Genomic DNA, 12,176 nt, shown 5'->3' on the forward strand with positions numbered 1-12,176 from the left:
CTCACGTCATAGCACAGTTTTGCCCATATTTTTCTACACTTAGCTGCAATGGGGTTTTTGCCTGAGGAAGAACTGCATAAGGAACTTCAGCTCTGACCCAGCAGCAGCATGAAAAACAGCCCCGGAAAATTCAAGTGCATTTAAGGATGCTGGAAATTGACTGTACAGAACTTGGCATCCTTCCACCCCCAAAATCTGCTTTAGATGGAGCTAGAGTTTCTTTTAACAAATAAGAAGTGGGACAGAGCTACATTTCACAGTCAGAGATCCAGATTCATAACTGCTGGATTTCAGAAAACAAAGATCTGTGTTTATCTCAGAGTCCATGCCGGGCTCTGTATACTTCGACCCTGACCTGAAGGAACCTCATCTGTGGGTAACACAAGGATAATTCAGGCTCCACTAGGGACATCTGAACCACTCAGGGTAAGAATTCAAACTAAATTTGGCCAGATATAAAAAAAGTTTGGACAACTCACCCCTCTCCCCACCCTTATAATTATTTTCACAGTTGTCTCTGCAATGCCTGAATCTTGTCAGAACTTAGCATTTACAGAGAGCTCTGCCTGCACAAAACGCTGTAAGACATGACAGGACAATCATTCCTTGGAGTAAGAGATGTTATCATCTAATTATACAGCTAAGGAAACAAGGAGGTGAATACGCTGTCCTCGAGGCTTCTGGCTCCTTACTGCCTCCTTTTTCTCCCAATGCCAAATTCATTTCCAAATTGCATGGCCATCTCTCAGATGCAGAGGCATCGTTACACTTTGAGGACACCTTGCTTGGCTCTCAAGAAACATTTCTTCCCTGCTGTGAGGTTTTGCTTGTGACATTATACTCTACCAGGCATCTAAATCGCGACTGCATAAACTCATCGCTTTGTTTTTTCTCATATCTTTGTCTGTCACTGGCCCAAGCCTGCAAACTATTGTCAGAAAGCACTCACAGGTCACAAGAGCGTCCAAGAGAAGATGTTCTACTCATGCTCTACTAAGGAGCAGACTGAAAAAAGAGCTCAACTTTCACGAGGCACCAAAAAATTCACATATAAGTTTATCCTTAAGACACAAATGCTTAGAAAACCAGCCTTTGGTGGTCTTACTGATCACAGAAACTCCTAGTTTATCTACGGTACAGATTCTTAAAGATCCTGCCTGAAGTTACATCCTCCAAGTGCAAAGCGCTGCATGCGCACAGTTAAGAGAGAACCCCTGTTTTGATGAAGATGAAGGAGTAAGGATGTTGAGTTATTCCCGCTCTATAGCTCAGACACCGAGCTACAGGAAGGTGAAATAAGGTCTTATAAGGCCAAGGGAATTAACACTGGCGTTCCCATTGCAACTGTGATGTGGTTAAAACCAACTTTCACAGCTTCTACACTGAATTTGCTGTGCTGGGCCTTCCTAGATATATCACATGAAATTTGGCTATAAAAGTCCACACCTTCATGGTGCAATACTGACACCTCATCTGTTGCCAATAACATCCCAAATCTCTTTTAAATGCCTGTCTCTTGAAAGGTTCCTTTTCTCCTCCTCCCATACTTCCGCCACTCACTGTAAAAGAGGAGTAAAGGGGAAGGAAAAGAGCTGTAATACCACTGTGACCTGGCTTTATTTCAGGAATAACAGAATAGATTTCCTGCCTTGGTGTCTACAAAAAATTCTTATCAGATCCTTTCTCTAGAGCTTATTTTGCTATCTCCCCAGCAAGGCTTTTCATGAAGAGAGAGGAAAACAATTTGGAAAAGATTAATAAACACCATTAAGTGAGGGTGCAAGCAGCTCCTTGAGCAGATTAATCCCTGTTAGCCATTCTCTGGCCTCATGAATGTTCAGCTGCAGGAGAAAGAGATTAGTTCACAAAGATCAAACTGGTTCAAGCTGAACAGGTGATTTCATCCATTGGCTTAACAATAGTGGCCATGCAGTGAGTTAAATTCCTCCTTTTCATGCTGGCCTCCCATGACAGCGATAATTACCCTTCAGCATCTCATAGCTGTGCTGCTGAAGGGTCCTTTCTCTCCAAGACTTTCTTGTGAGTTTGCTTTGGTGTATGCGGGTAAGATGACAACAGACATAAGAATTATCCTATTACAGGCTGGTTGGTGGCTTGGCTCTGGTGCCATGCTAGGGGTGACTGTGGAGCTTGGGTGACAGAGCAACATGGAAAAAACGGGTCTGAGTGATGAGGAAAGGGCACACTCTGGTCATCTGGTAGATCCCCTGCCTGGTTTTGCCAGACTTCAGGGAACTTTGTGTCCCTGATTCCCTTCTGCGGGAGAAAGCGCTGCCATGACAGACAAATGAAGATACAGCAGTGTATTTTAACATTGCCTGGTCTCTGTTTACAGGGCAAGGAAGCAATGAGAAAGAGAGCGTGCCTCCTGGGGATACTTTGGAGGGCTCTAGTTCATGCACCCTCTGATTGCAGTCAGAGTCTGTCCTTCTGTGGGACTGACTAGCAGCAGGCCTCTGGCATGGGTCATGTAGTGAATAGGAAATTCTTGGAAGCTGCAGAGCCCTGCAGGTTGGGGTTTCTTGATGTAGAAGAGGGGTTGCTATAGTGAGAACCAGCTTCAGCCTCGTGGTAAGCTTCTGGTCTGAGCTGAGTAAGAGTCATTCCAATAAGCCCAGCCTGAAGCTGATGGGACACATGAATAAAAGCAGCTGTGTCTTCCTCCAACAGGGCTAGAAAAAACCTTCCTATCCACTGGAGGTAAAAGAATGTGGTTTTGATCCACCATCAATGACTAATCCCAGGCCAGAAAGGTGCTCACTGGCTCCTCGAGGCATTCACCTCTTCCGATTGGCATTAACTCAATCTTTCCTGGCTGTAAGTAAAACCATCTGTCCTTCATCTGGGCTTAACCTCCTCCAGTATCCTGTGTTGTCTGAAGAGCACAGCGGTAAGTTGACGACATTTGCAATTTCTGAATGAATTAATTGGAAGTTTCTAGCCAATAATGATTTCCTTCACCAACAGTGAGTGTGTCTCCAATATGTCTCAAAAGGCCTTTAAAGTAGAGTTCAATAAAACCTTTGGCGGGTTTGACAGCAATGCTGCTTTCCCTTCATTGTTACAGTATAATGCATTCTCCTTGCAGTGCAAAGACATATGGGCCTCAGCTCCCAAATCTGCTGATGCAAGAATTCCTCTTGTCTTATTTTTGCCAAGATTTTTGGGAGAAGAAAAAATCTTACTGTAACTATAATGCTGCTGCTTAAGGGATTAGCACTCTCATGCTGGAGACAAGCAGTTGCTAGGTTTTCTGCAAGGGAGAAAGCTATCTGCAACACGTAAGAAAAACTGGATTGCAGAAAATCAACTCCATCTTCTACTTGTTTTGAGCAAAGTAGAAAATCTGGAGTATCCAACCTTCTGTGAAAGCATCATACTATTGCCAATCCCATCCTGTGGACCAGGCTCTGTAAGAGTAAATGGGACCAATGAAATGCATCTTTTCAGAGCTTCTGCTATTTTTCTACTAGTGGGAAGCTCTTCTGTCTGGGAAAAAACACATAGTTCAAGTCACAGCTTGAGGTCTTACTAATTTTTGAGCACTGCTCTGATGTTATACAGTTTCTAAAATAGTATAAACTACATTTTCCATTTTAAGAAACCTGTGGCTGCTAATTGTGTAAGATGGCTATAGGATAAGTAAATAATGAGCTTAAGGGACGTGCTCTGGTGGAAAGTACGTGTGAAATTCTACCATTAGACTAGTCCCTACAATGTTGGCACATTGTTGCAACCAAAGACCCCATCCCAGGGTCCCAAAACAGTAAGAATAACAGCCAAAAGATTGTACAGATCTCCTCTTGTCTTAACGAGGAAGCAGGTAAGCTACAGGTACGAGTCAACGCAATTTTTCAGGCACTGTGCAGTGCCCTACTCTGGGTACAACCAAAGGCTGGACAAGTCTGCATTTAAAGCTGTCATCTACAGGGAGCAAGACTGAGAGCAAGCAGAACAACATTCTGCTTCTATACAAAGAGGATTTGCCCCACTTTCTCCACAGTACAAGACCAGGTTAGTTTAAAATAAAAAGCCAGTGGCAAATACATTGCTAAAGGAAAGCTGTGAATCAGACAGATGAATTGAGGACTGCTTCACCCAGGGCGCTGCACAGACTGTTCCTCTCTGTCAGAATCAACGCCAAGAGAAAACATAACATGTCCCGAAATATCTTTACACCAGCTTAACTAAACTTAACCTGAGGCAAACATAACTGGTGTGCTGCAACTAGTTTATTTTGCAGCAACTGGTCTGCTTTTGCAGCACTTACTGGTTTGATAAAAGGCTTCCTTATACGTGATACACCTTTCCTCTTAGCACAGAGATGTAATTTCCCCTTCCAGTCCTTGGCCAGTGAGCCCACATTCCAGAATTATGTATTTTAATTAATTTCAGCAATTAAATCCCTTGGCTTGGAGGCATGTGTGATGCAGAACAGAGCATGTGCAATTTTAGGTTAATATTTTCCTTTTCATTCAGAGCGTAGAAGCTAACAAAGCTAGTGGATTTACATGCAGCCCAAACAGAAATATCTGCTTAGATGCAGATATAGACAGGCCAGATGCCCGCATATAGAGGCATGGAGAGCACTGGATCCAAATGCAAATCTCCCTTGGGTCCAGGAAGGTTCAGATTTGGAGTTTTGCTTCAGGCCTGTTTTGAAGGGGACGAGTGCCACCAAGATGGAGGTTCTAGTACTGGCCTTTGCTCCAGCTGCCCTGAACTATTTCTCTGTGCTCAGTGCAAGCAGAAGCCAGGTTGGGTTCCACCTCCGTAGTGTTGCTGAGGACTGAGCTTTCAGGGTGTCTATCTGCCTTGGCACAGAGCACACTCACTGGGCCAGAATTCATGGAGAGCACAGAGAGGATCATTTCAACAAGCTTTTCCACTTGCAAGCTGAAGGAGGCAATGAATTTGTCTCCAGATGCAAAAAGCAAGGTGAACTAACCAGCCAAATCACTCTGAGCATAGATCTAAGTCTTCTCTTACTTGCATAGTTAAGAGGAACTGATCCAAACCCCAGTGAAGTCAATGGAAAAACTTCCCTTGACATCAATGCGCCCTGAACACAGCCCAGTGACTTTTCAGTGAAATCCCCTGTGCAAAACAGTGAAAGCAAAGAAGAGACTCGTTGCATGCTGAAAGCAGAAGGACACAGAAAGAGGCAGATGAAAAACTGGGCATGTTTCTGGGCAGTCTACTAATTAAATAATGGTGACATAGCTTTAAACCATTTGTTGCTAGATTCATCTAAAAAGAGTAAGCAGAATTAAGATGAAGGTTTTAATGTTGCTTTATCATTTCTCTCCATTAAAACTTCCCTGGCTACTGCAGCTCTTCTGATGTCAAGATGATTTTACTGAGGTTTTACATCTGCTCAGAATCTGGTCTGCTGTCTTCAGACACATTGCAAAGACTGGGGGCTGCCTTTGCTCACAGTAGTCCAAGGGATCAGCATTGTGAGTTACTGCTCAGCTGCCAAGAGCACTTATATATGCTAAACCATCAAAATCATTACCATGCCATTCCAGGAAGGCAGTTAAGCATATGTTTAGGTTCCATTAACTTCAAAGTTAAACATACGCTTAAGAGTTGTTCTTCTTGTGAATCACAGCCTAACTCTGTAGTGCTGTTCTGACCAAGGGGAAGTATTGTCTGCCTCTGTCCTCCTTCCCTACCTGCTTCGTGGAGTTACTGTATACATAGATCTACAATCTAAATAAAAACCACATTTCTACCTCGGTAGAAAGCAAAGTGAGCAGAGTGAAACACACGTGACAGACATCAGCTAAAAAGCCCCTAGTTTAGCTAAACCACTATTGACTTTAAGGCTACAAAGCTGAGCACAAAGGTTTAAATGGCCCATACTCTGCCATGCAGCAGAATCACAAGGAGAGGAGACTGAACCAAGTCTTGTCCTAAACATTGAGGAAATCAGGTTGTCAGTGCTACTCACCTCGCTGTCTTCTGCAGGTGGCGGGGGGGGCTCTTTGATGATCTAGAGGGATCAAAGAGAAACAGAATAGTAAATCCATACTTTGTTCTTTAGCACAATTCAAATGTCACTTAAAAATCCCAAATGAGAAAACAATAGGATACGCCACTGTGAACATCTCTGCGTGATTACAGGGTGACTGTGTGCGCTACTGGTGTCGCAGTCACTGAGAGTAAGAGGGGAAACAGGAGGCGTCCCAAAGCCCTGCCATAGACATTTCCTAATTGCAGCTCCACACTCATATTGCTCATTAGGTGACCCCTGCCCTATGTGAGGTAACAGCAAATCCAAAGTCATATATCTTTGATTCTCCAGTCTCCTAATCCCAGTAGGAGCCATAGTCAGTACTGGCTCTAAGCAACCGATAGCAATTACTGTTTCACCCGAACAACCATGCTACAATCAGCGTCTCCTTCTACTGGCCACTGCACATGTCTACAGATCCTGCCTCAAACAATTTACAGTCTGAACAAAGACTGGAAAGCGAAACCAAGGTGAAGTAAAATGCCCTGGAGACACTGCAAAGCAGTAATAAACCCCCAGCCTCTGTCTCCCAGGCCTGTACTTCATTCCACAGGGCTGTGCCACCTCATGCTCTCATGAAAAATGCTTTTCACATTATCAGGCTAATATAGCTCACTCTCATAAGCTTTAAAAAAAAAAGAAAAAAGAAAAAAAGTAAAAATATATATACGTTTCAGGCTCTCCCAGGGTTTCTAATAAAGCAAGCAGGGTGAGGTTTTAGACTGGTCCAGGATATTCTCCATAGAAACAATTTAAGTTTATGTGGGCGTGAGGCTATTATTTCATGCAAAAAGTTTGCATCTAGGGCTCGGCAGGCAGTTGGCTATGATCACAGCCCTCCACTCCAAGAGCAACAGAGAGCCTTCCAAAGGGAAAGCAGTTGCATACAGGCATGTCAAATATCTCTCCCTTACACGAGACGCACCCCAATGCACAGCCATTGCAGTCAACAGATTGAATCCAGCCAGTCATGTCAATGCAATTGCCCCAGGGATGGATTTTCTCCAGTAGTTTTAAGTCCATCTGGATGAGGCAGCTCTTTCTTTACACACCAGGCCGTCAGTCAGATGCTGTCAGGGTGCTGAGCGCCTGTGGAGATAGCACTGAGTGTCCTCAGCTCCTCTCAGGACTGGGTATTAGGTGCAGAGGCTGCCTAGGCATGGGGTACAGATGTGTAGGAATAAAAATTACCCTTCAAAAAAAAAAAATCACAGTCCCAAACAATAACAGATTGGCTGTTTAAATGCAGAAAGGGAAAATGACAATCATATTAAAGGCCCTGAAGATATAAATATTTACAACCATTCCTCTCACTCGTGTTTTTCCTTCTCTGATGAGCTCACTGTTTTTATTTTCCTCTGCAAACCCCGAGTCATGCAATGTGGCCATTAATGAAGAGCATGTGCCTCTGGCTAGAGAGGAGAAGGGGGCTGGATCAGTCCTTTGTTTGTATCTCAGCCCAGAGCAATGCTGGTTGTAGAGCTCTGCCACTACCTGTTCCTGGGCAGCAGGGCTTTTTTTTTTTTTTTTTGATAGTCTACAGTGCCCTCGGGGAACCCCAGCTAAAGAATCTTTGTGCTTTAGGAATCAACATTGAATCTTTGTTTATATGCACAGAAGCACAAAGCACATGCGGAAGCATGAAATGACATTTGAGGAGCGTGGTAGGTGCACCCGCTGCCCTGCTCACATCGCCCATTCTGACGCAGCAGAACTGAGTCAGGCTGTGGCTGTAAAGCCACTGACCACATTAGGGAGAAAGGAGGGGTGATGCCCCAGAGGAGCTCAGGCTGACTAGCAGAGCTGGTGAGTGTCTGACACAGCATCCATCTCTCTCTGTCTACCCTGAGATTCCTAAGCTTGTGCTTGCAGCTCTGGGGGATACCAGCTCCTTCCCCTGTGGAAAGCACCGATGAAAAGCGGATGAAGTTGTCTGCATCAGAGTACTGCTCTGTGGAAGGGAAATCATGGGTATCAGTATGGGTTACTCAAAGTGCTACTCCTTGGTTTAAGAAGGTGGAGACAGCATAATCTCTTATATGTCTCTTGACACAATAAATACTGACACAGCGTGTACAACGCACCAAGATATACAGAAGACTTTTCTAGCCACGTTTTCAGATACCTTTTGGTGAGTGTGAGGGTAACACTTGTCAACAGACTTCCTTTTGAGCCAAACCCCTTAATCCAAACCCATTGGACGCTGAGAAGTTTCAGATAGCTGATCCAAAATATACCTATTGGAAGTGGCCTTATTCCCTCCTCTAACATTCTGGTGGAACATCATGGGTTCCAGTGGAGTTTCTCTCATTTGCATTGGCATGAAACACCAGCATAATCCATCCAACATATTTGGTCCAGCTAAGCGTTCAAACACAACTTCTCAGCCAGTATCACTAGAAACTCTTGAGATTACAGACTTGGAAATGAAGAGATGGCTATGTTTTTCATACATTTGCATTCCTTCTCATAACATACCGAAAAATATACACACAAACTAATTGATTTCTATAAACAGATCAAGTTTTTTCTATAACAGTCCAAGAAGAAAAAGAAACGAGATTCCTTCTATTTTTAAGTGCTATGCACTTCGAAGAGCAAGTGAACACCCCATAAGTTAGCAACATAGATTGGTTAGTTTGGACAAGTCCAGAGATGGGGAGAGTTTAGTCTTCTCTGCCTTTGAGCCTGTACAAACTTTCAAAGTTCAAGCGTTACAAAAAAATATATTTTCTGTCTTGCTGCCCAGTCTGGAAAAGCTTTTGGTCTACAAAAAGTACAAATCTTTTCCTTCTCCCTTTTGGATTCTTATAGTTACAGCTGTATATGCACAGGACCCTCATTCTGGGGTACTGGAGGCAGTGAAGCAAATGGGATCTTTGTGCCACCTCACACAAGTGAGCAAAGCAAGCGCCAAGTGGGAATAACAAGGCCCCAGAGCCAAAAGGCAGTGCCTTACACCTGCTCCTTTTGCACAAATAGAAACAATTACTCAAGTACAAGAAAGAAAATGCCATTACAGGGAACTCAGTGAGGATACAGCCCACACTGGCACAGAAGACTTGAGTCCGCCACGTTTTGTTCTGGGCTGCAGCTCTCGCCTTCTCTCTGCCTCGCCAGATGACACACATGGACCTGCTGAACGCAATCAGCTGGGAGCATGCTTGGCCAAGCAAAATGCTTAGGCTAGTTTAGTTTGGCAAGGCTGAAGTGTTTGTTCATGTGTGCTGCAATTGTTTTGATAACCCCGAGCCATCTCTGTGATTGCTGCTGCAACTGTATCTCCTGTCCCTGTGTTTGAGAGAAGAAAAAGATGATCGTTCAGCACCCATATTTGCTCACTAGGTGAGGAATACCTAAGGGTTTCTACATCATCGCTGTGCTATAAAAACCTTACAATGCAGTCTTTTGTTTTCAAGCAGTAAAGGCCTGTGGGATGGAGAGGTGGCCATTGGCTTTTCTTGGCAGAGGAAGGAACTTCGAGAGTAGTTGTCAGCACTTCTACACACTTAGCTGTGAAAATTCAGGACAGTGAAGTAATTCTTTGCCTTTCTATCACCTTTCGTCACAGATCTCAACATGCATGTGACTGACACACGTCTCTGATAGCTGACCCACCCTGATGTCACAGATGCATGGAGAAGCAGCTGTTTCGGATGAATAACCCAGTGTAAAAGCAGAGGAATGTTATTAGCCACCTCCTAGAAGGTTAAAAGCATTGGAGAGGACTGGTTTTCTGTTGCCCTGAAATTTCTGTAGCCATTCAGGCGTAAGAGATTACATGTTGAATCCAAATTTTGCATATTCCAGGAATGTGTCTAGGATGTTTTCCATCTTGGGAGACCAGAAAACTCCACCAGTTTACAGTGTCCAGCAAGCACATACTCAGTAACTCTCTCTGGAGTTTTATATGATAAATAGGGGCAATATGTTTCTTGTCAGTGAAGTGTATCTGCTTTAAGACGGAACAGATCATCATTTAAAATGAGGGCTACATGAGAAAACAGTACAAAATAAGAAATAAAGGACTTTGCCTCTAATTAGGACTTAAATTTGGGAAGGGAGCATGCAGTTAACTGAGCAGATTTTTTGTCCTTATTTACCTTCACTCTTCTGAAAAATACAGAATATGTATTTTTGCTATCCTAATAAGCAGGGGATTTTTTATAGAATTAACTATGACCCATCTTTTTTTTTTCCCCTTACATATTCATAGTTTTGATGTCCTCTAAGTCCTGTGACAGAGTTTCATAGTTTAGTTATGAGTTGGGTAAAGGAACATTTCCTTTTTACTTGTTTCATATCTGCCATGTCTTCTAAGTACCCATTAAATCCTTGGAGATTTGGTCTACGCTTCAAAGTTTCTAATACAAGCAGGAGCCTGTCCCTATTTCATCATCTGCAATACAATACATTCTTCTTCCTAGACATACTAGTAAGAGATAAATGAAGTCCAATAGGAAAGCTAACTCATACTTTTAAGTTAACCTCTCTTGTCAGCCTGGAAGCAGATCCAGAAATCTCAATTTTAACTCATTAAAACTAGGAGAGAAGGCTGTTTCACACCGAAGACTTCAAGCTGATGTGCACAAACCACATTCAGTACAGATCATGGCACAAGTCAGAATCATCCACTTATGAAAGACATGACATCATGGAGGATTTAACTTAAATTAACTCCATTTAATTAACTCTGGTACAGTTTGCAACTGAATGGGGCTGACATGCAGTTCTCCAGGGAACGCATGAAAAAAATGTAGAATCTGCAAAGGTCATTCCTTTTCCTAGGCTATTTCACTTACACAGACAAACAAGGCCAGAATCAGTAGGGTTTGCTCCAAGTGTCTGACCCACTTTCTTTGGAAGACTATATAAATGAAATTCATTTTCTGGACTAAAGAAAAACATCATAGCTGCTTTCAGCTATATGCAGAAGCCCTTGCTCTCACTCGCCAATTACTAGTGAATTTTCTGGATAAGTAAGACTATGTCCTAAAGACCTATTTATCCTTAGCTGGGCTGAGCAACCTTTCTTTGGAAGAGGTAAGAGGCGGCCAGGGAAAAAAAACAAAAGAAGTCGTCATTTTTATTGATTTAATTACTTCCCATGCAGGACTGGGCAAAGAACAACAGTGCTGCCTCTGCACTAACTATCTGTTGTTGTCTGGAACAAAGGGTGCTGAAGCTGGTCAAGATTAATACAACTGGCCTTATGGATCTGGCCTTAAGGAAATGCATTAGCAAGTAAAATGGTTTGGGAATCTGAAGTCTAGGCATATCATCTAAAGGCAAATGGCTACCTTCCTAACTTTCAGGGGGCAATGCTCAGCACGTTCCAAGAAAGGAACTTCATGAAGATCTTTCAGTTTGGACACCCCAGAACTGATGGACACTTTGGAGAATTTGGCTTTAACTTTTTGGTGATGACACATCACAGCAGCATGTCAAAGCACCCTAGTTCAGTGCCTGGCACACACACCGTTCTATTAGCCCATTTCTCTACATGGGCTGCTGTAGAGCTGATGGTATTAGCCCAGGTAAAATGCCTCTGCTATGCTATTTTCAGGATTCATGCTAGCCTGTTTAAAGATGGCCAGTTATGGAGCATTATATCCATACCTAAACCGTCCTGATCTGACTGACAGTAGGCTCAGAGGAACAGTCAACTGCTGTGGGTACTTTGGATGATTAATAAGACTGTCTTCATCCTCCTGCTGCTCTTTGTGCACAGCAATCGCAAAGTCAGGTTCTGTTATTTACCCTACTTTAAACCTACAATAACAGCACTACCTCCAAATGTTTTGGATTGACTGTGCTATAAATGAAGACACTCATTTCACAGAATCACAGAATCGTATAGGTTGGAAAAGACCTTTAAGATCGAGTCCAACCATAAACCTAACACTAACCAAGACCACCACTACACCATGTCCCCAAGCACCTCATCCAAACATCTTTTAAATACTTCCAGGGATGGCGACTCAACCAGTTCCCTGGGCAGCCTGTTCCAACGCTTGATAACCCTTTCAGTGAAGTAAAATTTCCTAATATCCAGTCTAAACCTCCCCTGGCGCAACTTGAGGCCATTTCCTCTCATCCTATCACTTGTTAGTTGGGAGAAGAGACCGACCCCCAC

At 43.3% G+C, this 12,176-nt stretch overlaps 1 protein-coding gene across 2 annotated transcripts in view; it reads right to left on the bottom strand.

Annotated features, from left to right (window-relative positions):
* ANTXR1 (ANTXR cell adhesion molecule 1) overlaps positions 1 to 12,176 on the bottom strand; it is a 113,198-nt gene that overhangs the window by 36,437 nt on the left and 64,585 nt on the right. For both annotated transcript variants that reach the window (XR_012039650.1, XM_072846003.1), the window contains exon 14: positions 5,978 to 6,019. Coding sequence is in view for 1 of the 2 variants with exons in the window: in XM_072846003.1 (XP_072702104.1) it covers positions 5,978 to 6,019 (42 nt within the window). In the remaining variant the exon portion in view is untranslated. The remainder of the gene's footprint in view (positions 1 to 5,977; positions 6,020 to 12,176) is intronic.

This window comes from Ciconia boyciana, chromosome 25 (assembly GCF_034638445.1).
Source record: "Ciconia boyciana chromosome 25, ASM3463844v1, whole genome shotgun sequence".
NCBI classification, from domain to species: domain Eukaryota; kingdom Metazoa; phylum Chordata; class Aves; order Ciconiiformes; family Ciconiidae; genus Ciconia; species Ciconia boyciana.